This window comes from Macrotis lagotis, chromosome 3, assembly GCF_037893015.1.
Source record: "Macrotis lagotis isolate mMagLag1 chromosome 3, bilby.v1.9.chrom.fasta, whole genome shotgun sequence".
NCBI lineage: Eukaryota > Metazoa > Chordata > Mammalia > Peramelemorphia > Peramelidae > Macrotis > Macrotis lagotis.
In genome coordinates, this window is record NC_133660.1 from 283,991,562 (window position 1) to 284,009,112 (window position 17,551).

Below are 17,551 nucleotides of genomic sequence, written 5' to 3' on the forward strand. Positions count from 1 at the left end.
CGCGGCCCCCGGCCCGGGCTCGGCCAATGAGGCGCGCCGCGGCCCCTTGACGTCACAGTCCGCCTCCATCCCCCACCCGCAGCCAGGTAGCCTAGAAGTCCGTCCGCGCAGTAACAAATGGAGAGCGCGCCGCGCCCCCTCCCGCCCCCGCCGCCATTTCCTCTCTCCTCCTAACGGCCCGGGCCAATCCCGGCTCACCCAGCGCCCGGCCGCGGCTCCGCCAATCGCGGCGCCCCCGGCCCCGCCCCGCCCCGGCCCTCCCCCAATCGGCGGCGGGCGGCCCGGCCGCGGGCCCGCCCCCCGGCGCGGCGCCCCCTCCCCCCTCTTTGTGCGTCTCGCGCCGCCCGCCCGCCGTCGTCGCCGCCGCCGCGCCCGCCGCGTGAGAGGAAGGAGCTCGCGCTCGCTCGCTCCGCGCCGCGCCGCGGTCCGGTCCGCTCGGAGGAGGCCCGCCGCCCGCGCCGCGGCCCCCGCGGAGCCCCGCCGAGCCCCAGCCGCCGCCCCAGCCGCCGCCGCCGGCGCCGGTCCCCGGGGGCGCCATGGCGACCGGAGCGAACGCCACGCCGCTGGGTAAGCTGCACCCGCCGGCCGCGGCCCCGCCCGGCCTCCCCCCGGGGCCCGGGCCCAAGCGGGCCTTCGAGCCGCCGCCGCCGCCCCCTCCGCCGCCGCCGCCGGGGGGGAGCGGGCCGGGGCCCGGGGCGGGGCTGCCGCTGGGGCCCGCGGGCCCGGGGCTGATGGCGGCGCCCCTGGCCGCGGCCTTCCCCTTCGCGGCGCTGCCGCCGCCGCCGCCGCCCCCGCCCCCGCCGCCGCCGCCGCCCTCGGCCGCCGGCGCCCCGGGCCCGAGCGCGGGGCCGCCGCCGCAGCCGCCCCCGCCGGGCCCCGCGTACCCGCAGCCGCAGCCGCCCCCTCCGCCGCCGCCTCCTCCGCCGCAGCCGCCCCAGCCGCCGCCGCTCTTCCAGCACGTGTCGCCGCCGCAGCCGCCGCCGCAGCCGCTCCAGGACCCGCAGCCGGGCCCGGCCGGCGGGGGAGGAGGTGAGTCGGACGCTGAGAGCGAGCGAGAGAGAGAGAGAGAGCCGGGCCGGCGGCGCGCGGACGGGCCGGCCGCCCGAGGGGCGCGCGACACCACGGCGGCGGCACGCGGCGGCGGCGGCGCGCGCGCAGCGGGGGGGAGGGGCAGGGCGCAACGGCGGGGGGAGGGGCCCGGCCACCCCGGGCCGGTCGGGGCCTAGAGGGCACGCCGCCCGCCGCCGCCGCCTGCGCGCGCAGCCCGAGCGGGGAGGGGGAGGGGGGGAGAGCCGGCGGCGCGCACGCGCCCTCTTCCGCGGGTCGGGAGGGGGCTGGGCTGCGAAGGAAGCGCTGCGCGCACGCGCGGGCTGCTCGGCGGTCTCGCCGGGGCCGCTCCGTGCGCCTGCGCGCCTTTGAAAAAAACCAATTGGAAGGGGGAGGGGGCCGGAGCGGGCAGCTTAAGCCGCGGGCGCCTCCTGGCGGGCGGGTGGAGGGGTTGGGGGGCCCGGGGCGAGCGAGGCCTGCGGGGAAGGAGAGGCGGCGCCATGCTGGGGGGCCCGGGCGGTGAGAGCGGGGTGCGGGGCGCCCCTCGGCCGCCCCTCCCGGCGCCTCGCAGGGCCCTAACGGCCCCCGCTTTGCCCCCAGATTTCCCCAACAAGAAGCGGAAGAGGAGCCGATGGAACCAGGACACCATGGAGCAGAAGACGGTGATCCCGGGCATGCCCACCGTCATCCCCCCCGGACTCACGAGGGAGCAAGAGAGAGCTTACATAGGTAAATAGAGGCTCCGTCCGCAGCCTTGGGGGGCCGCCCGCGGCCCGCTGCGGAGGGGGCTGTGCCGGGGATCCCCCGCTCCGCAGCCGCCAGGGCACGGGAAGGGGGGATCCCCGGGGCGGAGGAGGAGAGTGGCCCGCCGAGCCGGCCCAGGCCCGCCTTCCCTCCTGCTTCCACGGCGCAGCCATGGCCTGGCCTGGGGGGCGAGGCAGAGGCGCCCGGCAGCGCGGGTGATGGGCATCGTTTCCTGCACGTTTGGTTCCAGAAACTGAACCTTCCAGCAAGGTCTGGTCTGGTCTCTGCACTATTTTAAACAGAGACTCTTGTATCCATCCGCTCACAAACAACTTTGCTGGGCAAGAGATTCTGCTTGGGAGTGCAGCTAGGAATGGGGGGGATTGAAGAAAAGGCCAATCATGCTTCTTGGGCAGAAAGGACTTTTTAAGTGTTAAAAGGTTTTACTCCATTTTGGGAAGAACAACCCGAAAGCAATTGAAGTTAATTTCGAAGCCATCTCTTTTTTGGGTATGAGCTTTTAAGGCAGGAACTTAGAATTTACCTTTTACCTTTGCATACTTGTATAACACATTTAAAAAAAGTCTCTTAAGTCATTCATTTTCTTTTTATGAAAGGAGGCTGTGTATATTTCTCCAGCTTCTGAGGCCTTAAACAATCCAGGGGCTTCTTCAAGTTAGACAGCAAAGGTGTTCACCTGATTTTTGTTTTTGCCATTGTTAACCTTTGGCCTCTAGTCTGGGCTGCCTACTGTGGGGTCCCCAAAGTGAAGGCCTTTTGATTCAAAGCCTTCCTGAACCCTGGAAAGCCTGCCCTCTAGCGGAGGCTTGCTCTGTGAAACCGAAGAGACTCAGGAAAGGAGAGACCCTTGTCCCTTGGCAGGCAGCCCAGCACTATGGACTCCTTGGTCCTTAGGGCTCTGTGGCCCCAGAGTTATTTACAGCGGCAATCAGCATAGAGTCAAAGGGCAACCCAGGGTAGAACTCAGCTCACCCTAAACCACAGAACTTGGGACACAACCAGACACGGGTGGAGGGAACTGCATTAAAGTTATTAGCATGTTGGACTTGATCCAGAAGAGAAAGGGGAAATGCTTTTAAGTCTCCCATACCCACACTTCAATAAGTGGATTGTCATCATGAAGGTGAACCTCACCTTCGACTGCCGAACCTGGGCTGTTTTGACTTTTAAGATTTTTATATGTCATGAGAGAAGAAACTAAATCCCTTCACTTGGAAGTACACTTAGTCCCATTCTATTCAAAGCTTGGTAGGCCATTGCCCTTGGTTGTAGGATTGCCTAAGAATCAAAACTCTTCTGTTGGTTTTTAAAGGTAAGATGTAGGTGATTATTTAAACACCTTTGGGGAAAATGGTTTTGTATCCCTGGGTGCTGCAGGTCTCATCTCTGAAATCAAGTAATGGTGCTTAGGGACACTGGTAGATTATTATCATTATTATTATCATCATCATCATTATTATTATTACAATTGTGAAACCCTCACCTTCCTTTTTTCTGTACAGCCTCAAATGTCGAGAACCAAGGTGGGGGGTCACATGTTACTCCCTTTTGCCCTTTGTGCCTGTCCCTCTAAAACTTTTGTGGTTAAAAAAAAAAAAAGAAAAGAAAACCAAAAAACAATTCTTGTGTCTGTGGCTATTGGTATATTTATGTATATTACATGTAACCTAACACTTGAATAGCAGGTATAATGGCAGCTTTATCTAATATGGATGGGCCTGATAGTATGAAATAGGATGTATGTGAATTTCTGTACTATGAGGTGTTGAAGTGATAACCCAATAACCAGGTTATTTTTATGGGGATTTGGAAGGAGAATCAGGATGCCCAAATAAAATAGCATGGTCCACATTGGGAAGGAAATGACCTTTGCTCAACTGGTATCATTTTCTTATTGTTTATCTTGTTCTGTATTAATTGGTCCTCTGCACAGACCGTGTTACTTTTTTTAACGGGGAAAAAGAAACTAGAGGTTTGCCCTGAAGAGATTAATAATTTGGTGGGGCAGGGATATTGCTGACAGCCATGATTTATTTCTGTTACCAGTTGTAGCAAACTTGTCACTGGGACAGGTAGAGCAGAAACCTTAACTCCCCATGAATGGTTTTGTTGTCAGATTTAGTCATTCTAATTAGACAGCCTTTATTGCTAACCCCTCTTCCAACAAACTGTTTGCTTCCCAATTGATAACTTCTTCTGAAAAGAAAACTAGCTAGAGATATAAACGGACTCCTGCTGAAGTGTATGATTGGTAGGTGGTTGGGGGTTTGCCTCAGTTTGTTCCCTGGTCAGTCCTCCCTTTCAAAGTCTCCAAGTTCTTCATGCTTTGATGTTGAGATTTGAGATGTTTTTTGGTAACATTGTCTTTTTTCCATCCTTTTTTTCTTTCCTAACCTGGTTTCTTCCAGTGCAACTGCAGATAGAAGACCTGACTCGCAAACTGCGCACAGGAGACCTGGGCATCCCCCCTAACCCTGAGGACAGGTTGGGAAACAGTTTTAACCAGCTGACAGTAACGCTTTTACCTTTTTCTCAATACATTTTTGGTGGCAACATAATGTGTCAGTTCAATGAAATCCTGATAAGATGTCTTTGGTATTTTTTGATTCTTTGGGGAACTAAGATTTAAACACAGCTTTATATTAATATATTTAAACAGTTAACAGTTAGAAATTTGGAATGAAACTTAATTTTTAGCAAAACCAAAAGTCGCAGGAAATGGACAACTGGTTTCCAATTGGTAAGCATATAGATTTGAACTTGATACTGGTACAGGGCAAGTCAGGGGGCCAATTAACTGACCTTTGAGAGCCTGCTTTGACCATGAGCCCATGTAGCATCTTCCTCACAGGTACACACGGTGCAGGATTAAGAACACATTTTTTTGTGCATCATTGAGGTTGAAGCAACCCAGAAACTCCATCTGGGTAGCTGAGAACGCCAGTTTTCTGCTCATGGTTTTGAGATGGTTTTAAAATCAGATGAGATTTCTAACCAACTTCCTTCACTGCCAGCTAATAAAATTGCAGCCTTGGCCAATGCCTGGGGGTGTTGGGAGGAGGGCTTAGGGTCTCTCATCTGTTTGGGGTGAAATGCAGCCCTAAGAAGTTTTTTGGTTTTTTTTTGAAGGGGGTAACGGGGCCCTCCCAAGCCAGCTATGGTCACGTTGGTCTTTTCAGCTCACAGTCTCGGACCGTTGCTCTGAAGGGACTTCACTTTTTTAACCAGTTGATTTATTGGCTTGTTGATCTTGGAATAGCTGCGATCTGGTTGTCTTAAGAGGAGGGCAAGAATCCCTCCGTTTCCATTCGATTTTCGGTTAGAGCATGCAGCACAATTGAACTCATTTTGCTTTAAAACTTGGGAGTTTTGTGTCTCATTTGTTTTTGGCTTTCATTACCCAATTAATGGTGCATTAAATCAGGAAGATGATGTAATGGGCCACAGGCCACTCACTCATGCATCTTTCTGCTGCCCCTTGTTTGCCAGGAAACAAATTAACTTCCTTCCTTCTCCACATTGACCCCTTAGTTTTACTTATCCCATTATATTTCATTAATTTTTCACTTGCAGTGTTTTGGTGTGGGTGGGGTGGGGTTTTTTCCTTTTTTTTTCCTTTCTCTTTTTTGGAGGGTTATGTATATTCTAGGTTATACAGACCACAACTGTAGAGTGCCCTTTTGGCTTTTTTAATTATGTTTAACAGGTTACTGTAGATCAATCTTTAAAAACGTTACATTTTTAACAAACCCTTTGCTCCCTAGAGGAATTGGGATTAGAGTTTAGTTTATCTCACTTGCTATCATGGAGATGGAAAAGTAAACGAATCTTACCAATAGGAAAGGAGATTTTGTTTTTCCACGGTCATGGGAAGGGATGAAATTGTTCTGAGACACCCGAATAACCAGTTTGGTGTGAGGGCTGGAAACTCCAACTTAGTCCACCAGTCAGTCAGCCAGAAAACCCTGCTAAAGAAGCACAGGTCCAGGTGGGAATCTGGCCCAGGGTTGTCTGATCTTCTAAACTTCAAGCCTGTGATTAGCAATCAAACTTGAGCAGAGTGGGGTTTTTTCTCTCCCCTCCCGTTCATTGGAAAGAGTTCTGTCTGGCCAAGGTTGGAGGCATATGCATGAATCAGTTAACTCTTATTAAATGATTACTTAAAGTGGTTTAATCTTGAAATTTGAAGCCACACCATGCAATTCCATTGCTGCTTCACTTGCACAACTTAATGAACCTCTTGTAGCTTAAAGGTGTAAGATGGGATAGTAGAATGACAAGGGGGGAGTCTTGTTTCCTACTGTTGACTTCTTGGATTGTGCCAACAGTTTATCCAGATGCTAGAAACGGAGGTGTCCTTTAGTCGTCATTAGTCATGAACAAAGCTGACCTTTTATTCCACCGTGTGTCTAACAAACATGTGGCGTGACATGGTTCCTTTAGGCTGAGAAGACAGTGGGAGCAGCCGCTTTCAGTCCTTGCTCTGCAGCTAGGCAAGGCGAGGGCCTCTCAACTCAAACCAAGGCTACTTCCAGGATGGTTTTTGATAACCTGATCCATATGCTCTCTCCCTTCTTGCAGCTGCTACTAAATTGTCATTCACAATGTCAAGCTTTGGTCCTTTTTATAACCATACTCAAAATTCTAGGAGTGTAACCTCTTTTTTATCACCGCAAAAACAGCTGTGGTAAACTGACCTTTTTATAATTGGTATTTTTTTACTTGTAGCAACAGCATTTTACTCTTTAAAAAAGAGAACGAATCTGCTTTGCTTTCTGGGCTTGTAAACCCTGGGGGAGAACGAGACGGGCTTTCCCCAACCTTGCTGTTTGCAGGCTCAGACCCTAGGCAGGTGTTTGACCAAATCTGCATTTGCAGCCTCTTCTAGAGGCTGCCTTACCCTTTTAACGATTTTCTCTACTCGGACTCCCCAACCTCTAACCCTTAAACAGCCAGAAAACAGGTTGACTCGTGGGCCTTTGGTGCAGCCTGCCAGGACATTGATGGAAAAGCAGACGCGAAGCCTTGAACCATCTCTCTCCATTGTGGCAGCCAAGTAGCTGCGGTAGCCTTGAGTCCCAGTTAGACTGGATCAAAGATTTAATAATAATGCTAGCTTACATTATTGAATAATAAATAGTTGTGCTGTTTTGGGGGTACAGGCATTCTTTTCTCCCTAAGTAGAGCACAGGGTCTCTCAATATCCAAATTTTGGCTTCAGGGCTCATTTCATTGTTTGGAGCATTCATGCCAATTCAACCTTTTTTTTCCTCAATTAAAACAACACAATTTATATGTGCCCCCTTTTCCCCCAGGGTGAGAGTGTGACTTGAGAGCCACAATTAATCCATTATTGCCCCCAGCATTACCACCAAGGATAGAAGCATTTTTTCCCCCTCTCCCCTTTGCCTCCTCTCTTGCTTCCCACCCCCCTACCCATCCACCCCCCAGTGTTGTAAGCCAGCTTACGCCTCCCCGTTGCACATTTATATTGAATAGCACACGATATGGTCGGTTCCTCCGAAGAGAGTGGCATTTTTAAAGGGTCTGAGAGGTAGCGGGGTCCAGGGGAAGACTTAATATAGTCCTGATGGGACGGGCAGAGGGGTGGAGAGTTTGACGCAGTGCTGTTTCCCACAGGTCCCCTTCCCCTGAGCCCATTTACAATAGCGAGGGGAAGCGACTCAACACAAGGGAATTTCGGACCCGGAAGAAGCTGGAGGAAGAAAGACACAACCTCATCACTGAGATGGTGGCGCTCAACCCTGACTTCAAACCACCTGCAGATTACAAGTGAGGGCGGGTCTGGTTAGAGCCTCTCAAATGGAAGAATTGTCTCCTTGGGTTTCCCATCTACCCAAGAAAGAGGATTGTAGATAAACTCTTAAGAGATCTTGAAATCGACTGTGTTTTAGGATAACTAACAGACCTTTAGGGGGAGAGGTGTTGGGACCCTGAGGAAATGTGTTTTTGAGAATGTATTTGTCTTGTGTAGACCTCCAGCAACCCGGGTAAGCGACAAGGTGATGATTCCACAAGATGAGTATCCAGAAATCAACTTTGTAGGACTTCTCATTGGGCCTAGGTGAGTGTTTTCTCAGGAGAAAGAAGCCGAGCAGACTAGAGCTGGCACTTGGGGGGGGGGGGGCTTTTCGAATACTCCTTTAACTTCCAGGTTTTTTTTAATGGGGGAAAAAGCAGTTGAACTGGTCTATAGCTTCCTCATTTTACCATAGAGAAATCATCTAGAACAACTGCTGGACCAGAGGACACATTGGGTGGATTGGGGGAGGGGCTGGAGCAGTAGGAGTGGTTCTGGATTTTCAGTTCCTTATCCACTTTGCTTAACTACTCCCTTCTTGGTTACCCACCCTTTGTTTGCTTATTAGACTTAAAAGGACTAATTTTTGGTTTGCATGTTCACTTCCTAGAGGAAACACCCTGAAGAACATTGAGAAGGAATGCAATGCCAAGATTATGATCCGAGGCAAAGGGTCTGTGAAGGAAGGCAAGGTTGGGCGCAAAGATGGACAAATGCTGCCAGGGGAGGACGAGCCCCTCCATGCCCTAGTTACTGCCAACACCATGGAGAATGTCAAAAAGGCAGTAGAACAGGTAAGTGACTCCTCTCAAGGTTTGGGATATCCCTTTTTGATTACATGCTTCTTTTGCCTCTACCTCTACCTAGAGAAGGGGAGGAGGACAGTTAATTAGGTGTCTGCAGCCAGATTTGAACTCAGATCCTCCCTACTCCAGGACTGATCCTATCCACTGTACCACCTAGCTCCTCTCAAAGAGCATTTTATCTCTTCAGGGTGGGGCCAAGCTTGTCAGCTTCATTGTGTGGATTTGGGCTCCCCCCCATCTTTACATTTGCCACGTAGACATGATTCCTTCGTACATGTTCATGGAAGTCATTTTTCTTGTTCGTAAAGCTCGGTAATCTCCCCAGATGATGGCTCTTTCCCACTTACACTGGGTATGATTTTTTTTTTTTTTTTTTTTTTTTTTGCGAGGCAATGGCGTTAAGTGGCTTGCCCAAGGCCACACAGCTAGGTAATTATTAAGTGTCTGAGGCCAGATTTGAACTCAGGTACTCCTGACTCCAAGGCCAGTGCTCTATCCGCTGCACTACCTAGCCGCTGGGTATGATTTTTCCCTAGTTCTTTACTATTACAAAAACTGATGACATCAATTGTGTGACCTAGATATCTGGAGAGCTAGGTGTTTATTTGAATGCCATTGTTTCTATTGACTTATCCCATTTATCCTGTAACTTCCTAGATCCGGAACATTCTGAAACAGGGCATTGAAACCCCCGAGGACCAGAATGACCTACGGAAGATGCAGCTTCGAGAGTTGGCCCGCCTGAATGGGACGCTCCGAGAAGATGACAACAGGTTTGTAGGGAAGTCCTGTTGAGAGGGTTGTAGAGGAAGGACAAAATGCAGCTGATGTAGAAGTTAATTCTTCTTTCTTTGCAGGATTTTGAGACCATGGCAGAGTTCAGAGACCCGGAGCATCACAAACACCACTGTGTGCACCAAGTGTGGAGGGGCTGGCCACATCGCTTCTGATTGCAAATTCCAAAGGTGTGGGACCCTGCTGAGGTGGGGACGGGGGACGGACTAGAACAGCTTCAGTAGCTTAATCTGGTGCCTGCTGGTGCCTTAAACAGCTAAGCCCTTGGGCAGACTGGATTTCACCTGTCCCCCCATCCCCCAACAACCCTGAAAGAAGAGACAGATTGAATGACTTGCCTAGGGTTGTGTAGCTAGTTAAGGCTGAATTTGAATCCAGATCCAGCTGTGTTTTTTTCCTTCATCGAAAGAAGAAACAGGGGCGCGCAGCTGGCACAGGATAGAGTACTGACCCTGGAGTCAGGAGGACCTGAATTAAAATCTGGCCTCAGACACTTAATAGTTACCTAGCTGTGTGGCCTTGGGCAAGTCACTTAACCCCACTGCCTTGCCAGAAAACCTTAGCTGAGTGCAGCAGGCCTTCCTGGCAGTCCTGCATGTGAGTCTACTGAGACCTCCTTTTAAAGCTCTTGAGTGATTGGAATCCGCCCCATGTCCTCGCCAGAGGCAGCTTTTAAGTACTCCTAACAATAATTACTATGTCATTTTCCTTTTTCTGGCAATTCATTCAGAATTCTGTCCCCTTCACCCTCCCTGAGACCAAAGTTTTGTAGTGCCCTCTGTTAGTCAGAGGCCCCACTTGGCATAACTGTTGTGTAAACAGACCTGGAAAACCATGGTTGGGTCTGTGGATCTTGGTTGCAAGGCAGTCTTTAGACTCCTTTTCTGTAGTGTTAATTGAAGAGGAAGGCCCCTGGATTGGAGTGAGGATCTGGGTCCCTTATTCTTACGGCCTTGGGCCGATCACCTTTGAGGGATTTCATTTGTAAATTGGGAGGGTGTGACCTCATTTCTGGAGCAATCCATAGGGTCAATTTGTGGCATTCCACCAGTGAAAGTGGAGCCCAGTCTTTCCCAGCTATCAGAGGTCTAGACCCAGGTGCAGTTTGAACCCTTCTCCCCTCTTGGACGTCTGGGTCTATCAGTGAGATACGAGGCCTTGTCGGTCTTTGGGTGTGTTGAGGAAGGTTTTCTTTCCTTCTAGACCTGGTGACCCTCAGTCAGCCCAGGACAAAGCCCGCATGGATAAGGAATACCTGTCCCTCATGGCAGAGTTGGGCGAAGCTCCGGTCCCAGCTTCTGCTGGCTCGGCCTCTGGGCCAGCCACCACGCCCCTGGCCAGCGCACCTCGACCTGCTGCCCCTGCCAACAACCCGCCACCACCAGTGAGTGCCAGACATTTCTTTCTTTTTTTTTTTTTTTTGACTGAGTTGCTTGGGTTTGGTGGTTGGGGGGCGTGGTCACGTGGGCAACATTGTTCTCCCAGGTTGTCCAGTCATTACATGAGAAATTAAGAGACTGTTGAGGTTCTCTTAACTCTTTTTTTGGGGGGGGGTGGCTACACAAACTGAGAGAACAATGTTGCCATCAGTAAATGCAGACAAAGGCACAGACGGGAAATACTCTCACATAGTCTCTCATGTCTACTACCCAGAGCCGCCCACCATGGATGAACTCGGGACCCTCTGAGAATCGCCCTTACCATGGAATGCATGGTGGAGGACCTGGTGGTCCTGGAGGTGGCCCTCACAACTTTCCCCATCCACTGCCCAGCCTGACAGGTGGGCACGGCGGTCATCCTATGCAGCACAACCCTAATGGGCCCCCGCCCCCCTGGATGCAGCCACCACCACCACCGATGAACCAGGGGCCCCACCCACCTGGGCACCATGGCCCTCCTCCAATGGGTAAGTAAGTGTCAGACCAGAAACCTTGGGGATTTGGGGTAGGCTGGGGTAGGCTGTTACGTCAGGCTACTGTGAGGGTCTAGAAGTAGCTCTTGAAGTGCCTGGCCTAGGTGACTTGATGGGGGCGTGCCCTTGGCATTCCAGGGGCTTGTTTCTGGGAAGGAGGAGCACAGCTCCCATTTGGTCATGGGGAGCTGATCCCTGGGTTGGGAGGGGATGGGATCAGCTCTTCTAGCGGGCCAGACAAGGGGTTTCCGTGGGTCTTCTGGACCCTCCTACCTGGAGTCACTGAAATCCTGGGCTGCGGCGGCTGCAGCGGCTGTGGCAAGTGGGGGTGGGAATCTTACCTGGCCAGTGCAAATGTCCTGCTAAGTCCCTGCTCTTCCTTCCATCAAGATCAGTACCTGGGAAGTACGCCTGTGGGCTCTGGGGTCTATCGCCTACATCAAGGAAAAGGTAATGGAGCCGGGTGTCCGGCATGGGGGGGTACCCCCCCTCATGTGGCCACTCGCCTCCCCTGCCTCGGGAATTGTGAACAGTGGTGGTGCCCTGGGGTCTCACCCATTTCTTTCTGCCTTGCAGGTATGATGCCGCCTCCGCCTATGGGCATGATGCCGCCACCGCCGCCTCCCAGTGGGCAGCCCCCACCCCCTCCCTCTGGCCCTCTTCCCCCATGGCAGCAGCAGCAGCAGCAGCCTCCGCCTCCCCCGCCGCCCAGCAGCAGTATGGCTTCCAGTACCCCCTTGCCATGGCAGCAAAGTGAGTAGAGGATTCCTCGTCATAGGGCCGTGGGGGAGGTTGGGGGACGCCGGCCGCAGTGATGATCTCCTCGGGGTGCTGGGGGGGGCCGCAGTTAGAGCGGGTGGGTTTAGGAATGAGGATCTGTGATGTCTGGTGTGGTGTGATTCTGGCATGGTGATGTGGAGGCCTCATGGCGGGGGGCTCTTTGGGGGGCAGGCCTCATCTTCCTGCTGGAGAACTAGTTGTGTTAGCAGGTGTGAGCCCAGGGAGGGAGGGGTGTCTTGCTGCATGGATGTGGAGAGGGAAGTGATTGGGGCTGAGAGATTGAGGGGGGGCTGGGGGGCGATTGGGGCTGAGAGACTGAAAGGGGGGCTGGGCAGAAGAGCGACTGGTCTGGAGGTTGAAAGTGTCAAAGGTGGTGGTGCTGGGGGTGGAAAGGGCGTCAGGGCTGGTTCTCGTGTGTTCCCCTCAGCCCTTACTGGGGCCTTGGTGAGAAGGGGCTTTTTCTGTGAAGCCCCAGAGACCTTTAGGCTGACCCCAGGGTACATCCTGCCCACCCCACCCACCCCCCTGCCACTCCCCTTCCCCAGGACAGCCTCCCCGCCCCCCCAATGTAACGCATGCCGAGCAAGGAGCAGGCGCCCCCCGGCCCCCAAATCCCAAGCCAGCAGCCGCAGAGAGCCGCGGTGTGCCCCCCCGCGCGTGTGACCTTGGGCTTCTTTACCACCCCAGATACGACGACTACCACCACGAGCGCTGGCACAGGGTCCATCCCGCCATGGCAACAGCAGCAGGCGGCTGCCGCAGCTTCTCCAGGAGCCCCTCAGATGCAAGGCAACCCCACTATGGTGCCCCTGCCCCCCGGGGTCCAGCCGCCTCTGCCGCCCGGGGCCCCCCCCCCCTCCGCCGCCTCCGCCACCTGGTTCCGCCGGCATGATGTACGCCCCGCCCCCTCCTCCTCCGCCTCCCATGGACCCTTCTAACTTTGTCACCATGATGGGCATGGGGGTGGCGGGCATGCCACCCTTCGGGATGCCTCCAGCTCCCCCACCGCCTCCACCACAGAACTAGACTTGATTTTTTTTAAGAAAATATATATATATTATATATATATTATATATATATATAATTGGTCTCGTTAAAACACACGCCGAACCTCACCATATGGAGCCAGACATTGGGACGCACGCATGTTGTATGTGTGTGCACGCACAGGGCTGGGCTGTGCGAGGGAGCCTGTCCCGGGCGACTGAGGACTCGCTTGGGAGCAGGCAGGCGTTAGTAGGGGCGCCAGCTTGGGCTCTCCTGGCACCCCGTAGCATCGAGTCTCTTCTTTGTCTTCTCTCTCCTCACCCAACTCCCCTTGCCCCTCCCCAAATGGGGCCGCCAGGATCCGTCCCCGCGGCGGTGGCCCGCGCCATGCGAGTGAGGACTTTCCGCGCCCACTGGTGACCCTTCCAGGGAGACAGCCTCAGCAGCGCCCCTGGTGGACGGGATGGTTCGGCAAAGCAGCCTGACTTATTTTTGTGGACGGAATCGGAACACGCTGGCTCCATATCGTGAATTTTTTATTCTTTTGTTTCTTCCTCTCCCTTTGTATTTCCTTTTCTCTTCTTCCTCTCAGACTCCGTCCCAGGAGATGCTGTCCCCGGGCTTCCGCTGCAATTAGCCCCCCCCCCCTTCTTCCCAGGCCTAGATTGTTGGCTTTCTGCAGTGGAGGAGCAAATGGAGATTACCCCCACCCACTCACCCCCATGGTGGGCTGGGGAGAATGGGCACCAGGGCCCCCCGGCCAGCTCCTTGCTCCCTGGCTCAGGGGTCCTTCCTTCCCAGAGAGCCTGAAAAAGTTGTGTCTGGCCCTTCTGGGCCTCCGCCGTGGCGGGTGGGGCTTCTGCCCTCACATCCCATTTGCTCCTCCTCTTCACAGAATGTCTGTCTTCACTTTCTTTTAGTCCCAAATGTCTGAATGTTTTGTGGTGGGGGGAGAGGGTCCCCCCTCTGCTCCCTCCCTCCCCCTTCCCTCTTCATGGAGTGATTATGTGGACAATGATGTGTAAAGCGCGCTCTCCTACTCACCGCTTTCTCTGCAGAAATTTCTTTTGGCCTTTTATTTGGTGTACAATAAAACACTGCATTAAAAGGGGGATGTTCCATTGACTAAGACGCTGCTGTGGCCTGCCTTTGTGGCTCTTGTCTTTTTGACTCTACTCTGGACCGCTTGGGCCTGTCTGCCCTCCTGGGGGTGGGGCAGACTTCTCCCTTGGGGCCAGCTCTTCAAAGGCCCTCCCCTGGGGGTGGCACCCCACCTCCCCCACAGGCCCAGGAGCTGGAAAGGTCAGGCCAGCTAATCTGGCCTGGCACGCACACTGAGCTGCTAAAATTAGCCCGGCCTAGCGGAGCCCAGGCAGAGATGAGAGGCAGCTGGGCTCTTAGCTGTGCCGCCACCCGGGAAGCATCTTGTGCGCATGTGGCCCGGTGGTCCCCCGCTACCTCGGCTCGGGCCGGGGGGCCGTTAGCATGCTGCCATTGTCCTCTTTGGGGGATTCCAGAACCACCAAAGTGAGCCAGAGCCTCCCTGTGGAAGGGGTTCTGGCAACACGAGGGTACCCTGGACCTGCCACCTCCTTGTCCCCATCCTGCCTTGGTTTCCCTCATGGATTCGTGGGGCGGTCTTTAGTTCTGAAGCCTTAGAAGAGGCTTCCGTATCCCTGCTCTTGGGGGATGGTGGCACTTGGGGTTCACTCCCTCTGCCTCCAGCCATCCACCTCATCAGGGCTTGGTGAATGGGAAGCCAAGGAATGGGGAAATAGAGGCAGCGGAGAAGCTGCTTTCAGGAGAAGGGCCCCAGGCTGTCCACCCAGGAACAGGCAGGGCCAGAATAGACTTAAAATGGGTAAAAGGCTTGGCTGAGGCCCCCTACCCCACCCCAAGCCACAGGATGAGCTTTGAAGTCTGTGACCCCCAAGGCAGCCAGGAACTGATAGCACCCGGAAAGGTCACGGGAGGCTGGAGCTCCTTTTACCCAGAGTCAGCCAAGGCCTGTGCAGAAACCCAAGATCTGCTCTGAGGGGGGGGGCCAAGGGAGACAGGCACCCAGGGGCACCTGGAGGTGGGGTGTCCCGGGCTGGCGGACGATGCCCAAGAAGTGGAGCAAGCGTTCTGGTGATGGAGTGGTGCAGCTGGGAGGGCAGTGGGCATCGGGGCTAGGGGCCTGGGGCCTGGAGTCTGGCCCGTAAGAGGAGCTCAGATTGCTGTCCAGGCTCTGTCAGTGCTGATGAGGAGCCTTGTGCTGGGGTGGGACTTGGGGGGGGGGGTCCTGACCGGTGAAAGGGTCTCCTTCCTCCACAGCACTTGGGAGACCTGGGCCTTGGTTGCCCCGTCAACTCCGTGGGTCTGAGAGGCCTTTCCCGCTGGGGCGGCTCAGGGCCGTGTCCAGGAGTGGCCATTTCTCCAAGCCTCGAGTCCCGTGTTCTCATTTTAGAGATGGAAAAATTGAGACTGGGCTCCTTGGACCCTGGCCCATGACAGTGTCCCCAGGCCTGGTTTCCCTCCTTTGTTTCTGGGTGACACCAAGGCTAAGGCAGGGGTCCCCCACCTGGGCCCCAGGTGTTTTGTATTCCTGGAGACTAGACTGGGTCTTTGCTGGCCCCCAGGTCCTGTGGCCAGGAAGGGGCTCGTCACCCCTGGTTCCATGGCATCCAACCACCCCTACTTCCTCCAGTAGAGGCTCCCCCCTCCAGGAATTGCAGCCAATAGCACTGAGACTTGTGAACCTCAACATCTTGCCAGGTGCAGGTCCCACAGGGCTGCCCTGCAAGCCAGGCTCCCCCAGCTCATAAATGCTGCCTCCTCAGGAGGGCAAACCCCTCACTAGCTGGGGTCCTGGCCACGATCTGTAAATTTGCTGAATGAAGGGGTCCTCCCTCTGCCACTGGTGAATGATGCCAATGTGACTGGCCCTGCCAGCTCAAACACTGATTCCACAGGTGGTGTCAAATCGGGAGGGCTGAGGAAAGCCCCTTGGGGGTGCCCGGGTCAGGGTGGTGGGAGGGGACTTGGAGCCCCCCGGGAGGGCCTTGAATGGGAGACCGGGTGCTGCTAGGACTTAGAGGTGGAAGCAATCTAGGGACTGGCTTCTCCAGCCTCCCCCCCCCCCCCCAATTATACATGAGACTGAGGCCCGGGTCACTCTTGCTTTCCATCACTCCTGTTCCTTAGGTCGGTCTGCTTTCTGCCGGGCAGCTTCCCAAGGAGGAGCTACCAAAGAGACCCCAGCCTCTTGCCCCCCCCCCCACCTTTCCCAGGCCTGCGCCATCCTCATCCCAAAGGTCACTCCCAAAACAACATTGCAGGGCCCCTTACCCAAAGGGCAAAATGAAGAGTGGGAGTGTCTCTGGGGGCCAGAAAGGAGGCAGCACCAGCTGCTTCCAAGGAGCCCTCGCCGCCACCCCCCCATAATGGGACGTGGTGGGGAGCACGAAGGCCTGCTTACTGAAAAGGTCACAGGCTTCTGGGGACGTGGGCAGCCAGGTGCGCCCCGAGTCCTGGGGAGGCTGTGGAGGGAGCGCTGGGGACCCTGGTGAGCAGGCCCAGATGGGGGGGGACAGGGTTCCGGGCCTGGTGCAGAGCACGGCTCACGGAGGCAGGACTACGTTTCCCAGGGATGACCACTGGGCTGGAGGGGGGCTCCCAGGGGACGGCCGGCGGGCCCAGGACTGGAATCTGAGCTGGCCTCTCTGAAGGTCAGTGGATTTAAGGCCTTCTTGAGGGACAGCAACAGGGGTTGCTAGAAGGGATTGAGTTTGCTGGGGGAAGGGGTGAAGGGCTCTTTTCAAAACATGTTTTCTGGTGAGGCGAAGGAGATGCGCCCCGAGTCTCCTGCCCAGCCCTCATTCCCCCCAGCTCCCCAAAACGCAGCTGCTTTTGCACATGCTCCTGAACAAAACAGCAAGCTCTTCCCTGGGAGCCAAGGCCCCATTTCCTCTGCCCCCCACCTCGGGCTCCCCTGGTGTTGAGAAAACGATCTAAGCCTTCCATTTGGGTGGAGGCCGCTGAGAAGGGCTAGCTGGGCGACCCTAGGCAAGTCATTTGACTTTGAGCCTCAGTTGCCTCATCTGTAAAACGGGGACAAAGTCCCCAGAGGAATTCTCCGGGACTAGACCTCAATCAGACCCCGCATCTGGAGCTCCTTGATCCAACTTCATTTCTGAACCACCAAGAGGACTCCAAGGGGACCCCATCATCTTTCCCAGTTCCCTCCCCAGCCCTTAGAGGGGTGAGGGGAGAGAAGCCACCTGGCCCCTCCCTCTGGCCGGGCCACAGGCTTGGGTGCAAAGATCATCTGGGTCCTTCCAGAGGAATCCGATTTCTTTCCCCTTCATTCTCTTTGTTCCCCACCCTTCCACTCCCTGGGAAGGCCGGGGCGACAGTCCCTTCCCCGAGTTGGGGAGAAGGGGAGGGGAGGGGAGGGGGAGGGGCCCACTGGGCAGTGTTCGAGGCCTGGAGGGAGTGGGACACTTAGGTGAAGGGATGATAACGGGCCTGGACAGCTAGGCCACGCCCGGGGGAAGCTGGCAGCCGGCCCTTCCAGCCCGTCCCCAAAATAACTCTTGGAAGGAGCACTGGCACCCACACATTATGCATTCATGAGGGGTGGGAGGCTCCCGGGCA

General features: G+C 55.1%; 1 protein-coding gene across 1 annotated transcript; it reads left to right on the forward strand.

The window, feature by feature from the left end:
- Positions 1-363: 363 nt before the first annotated feature.
- Positions 364-13,365, forward strand: SF1 (splicing factor 1). The gene is given in 14 exon segments (XM_074231141.1): positions 364-1,029; positions 1,648-1,776; positions 4,221-4,296; positions 7,453-7,605; positions 7,808-7,897; positions 8,244-8,427; positions 9,097-9,212; positions 9,297-9,404; positions 10,438-10,618; positions 10,867-11,140; positions 11,537-11,596; positions 11,723-11,899; positions 12,614-12,774; positions 12,776-13,365. Coding segments are annotated over 14 exon segments (2,379 nt in total). The 5' UTR covers positions 364-536; the 3' UTR covers positions 12,953-13,365.
- Positions 13,366-17,551: the final 4,186 nt, after the last annotated feature.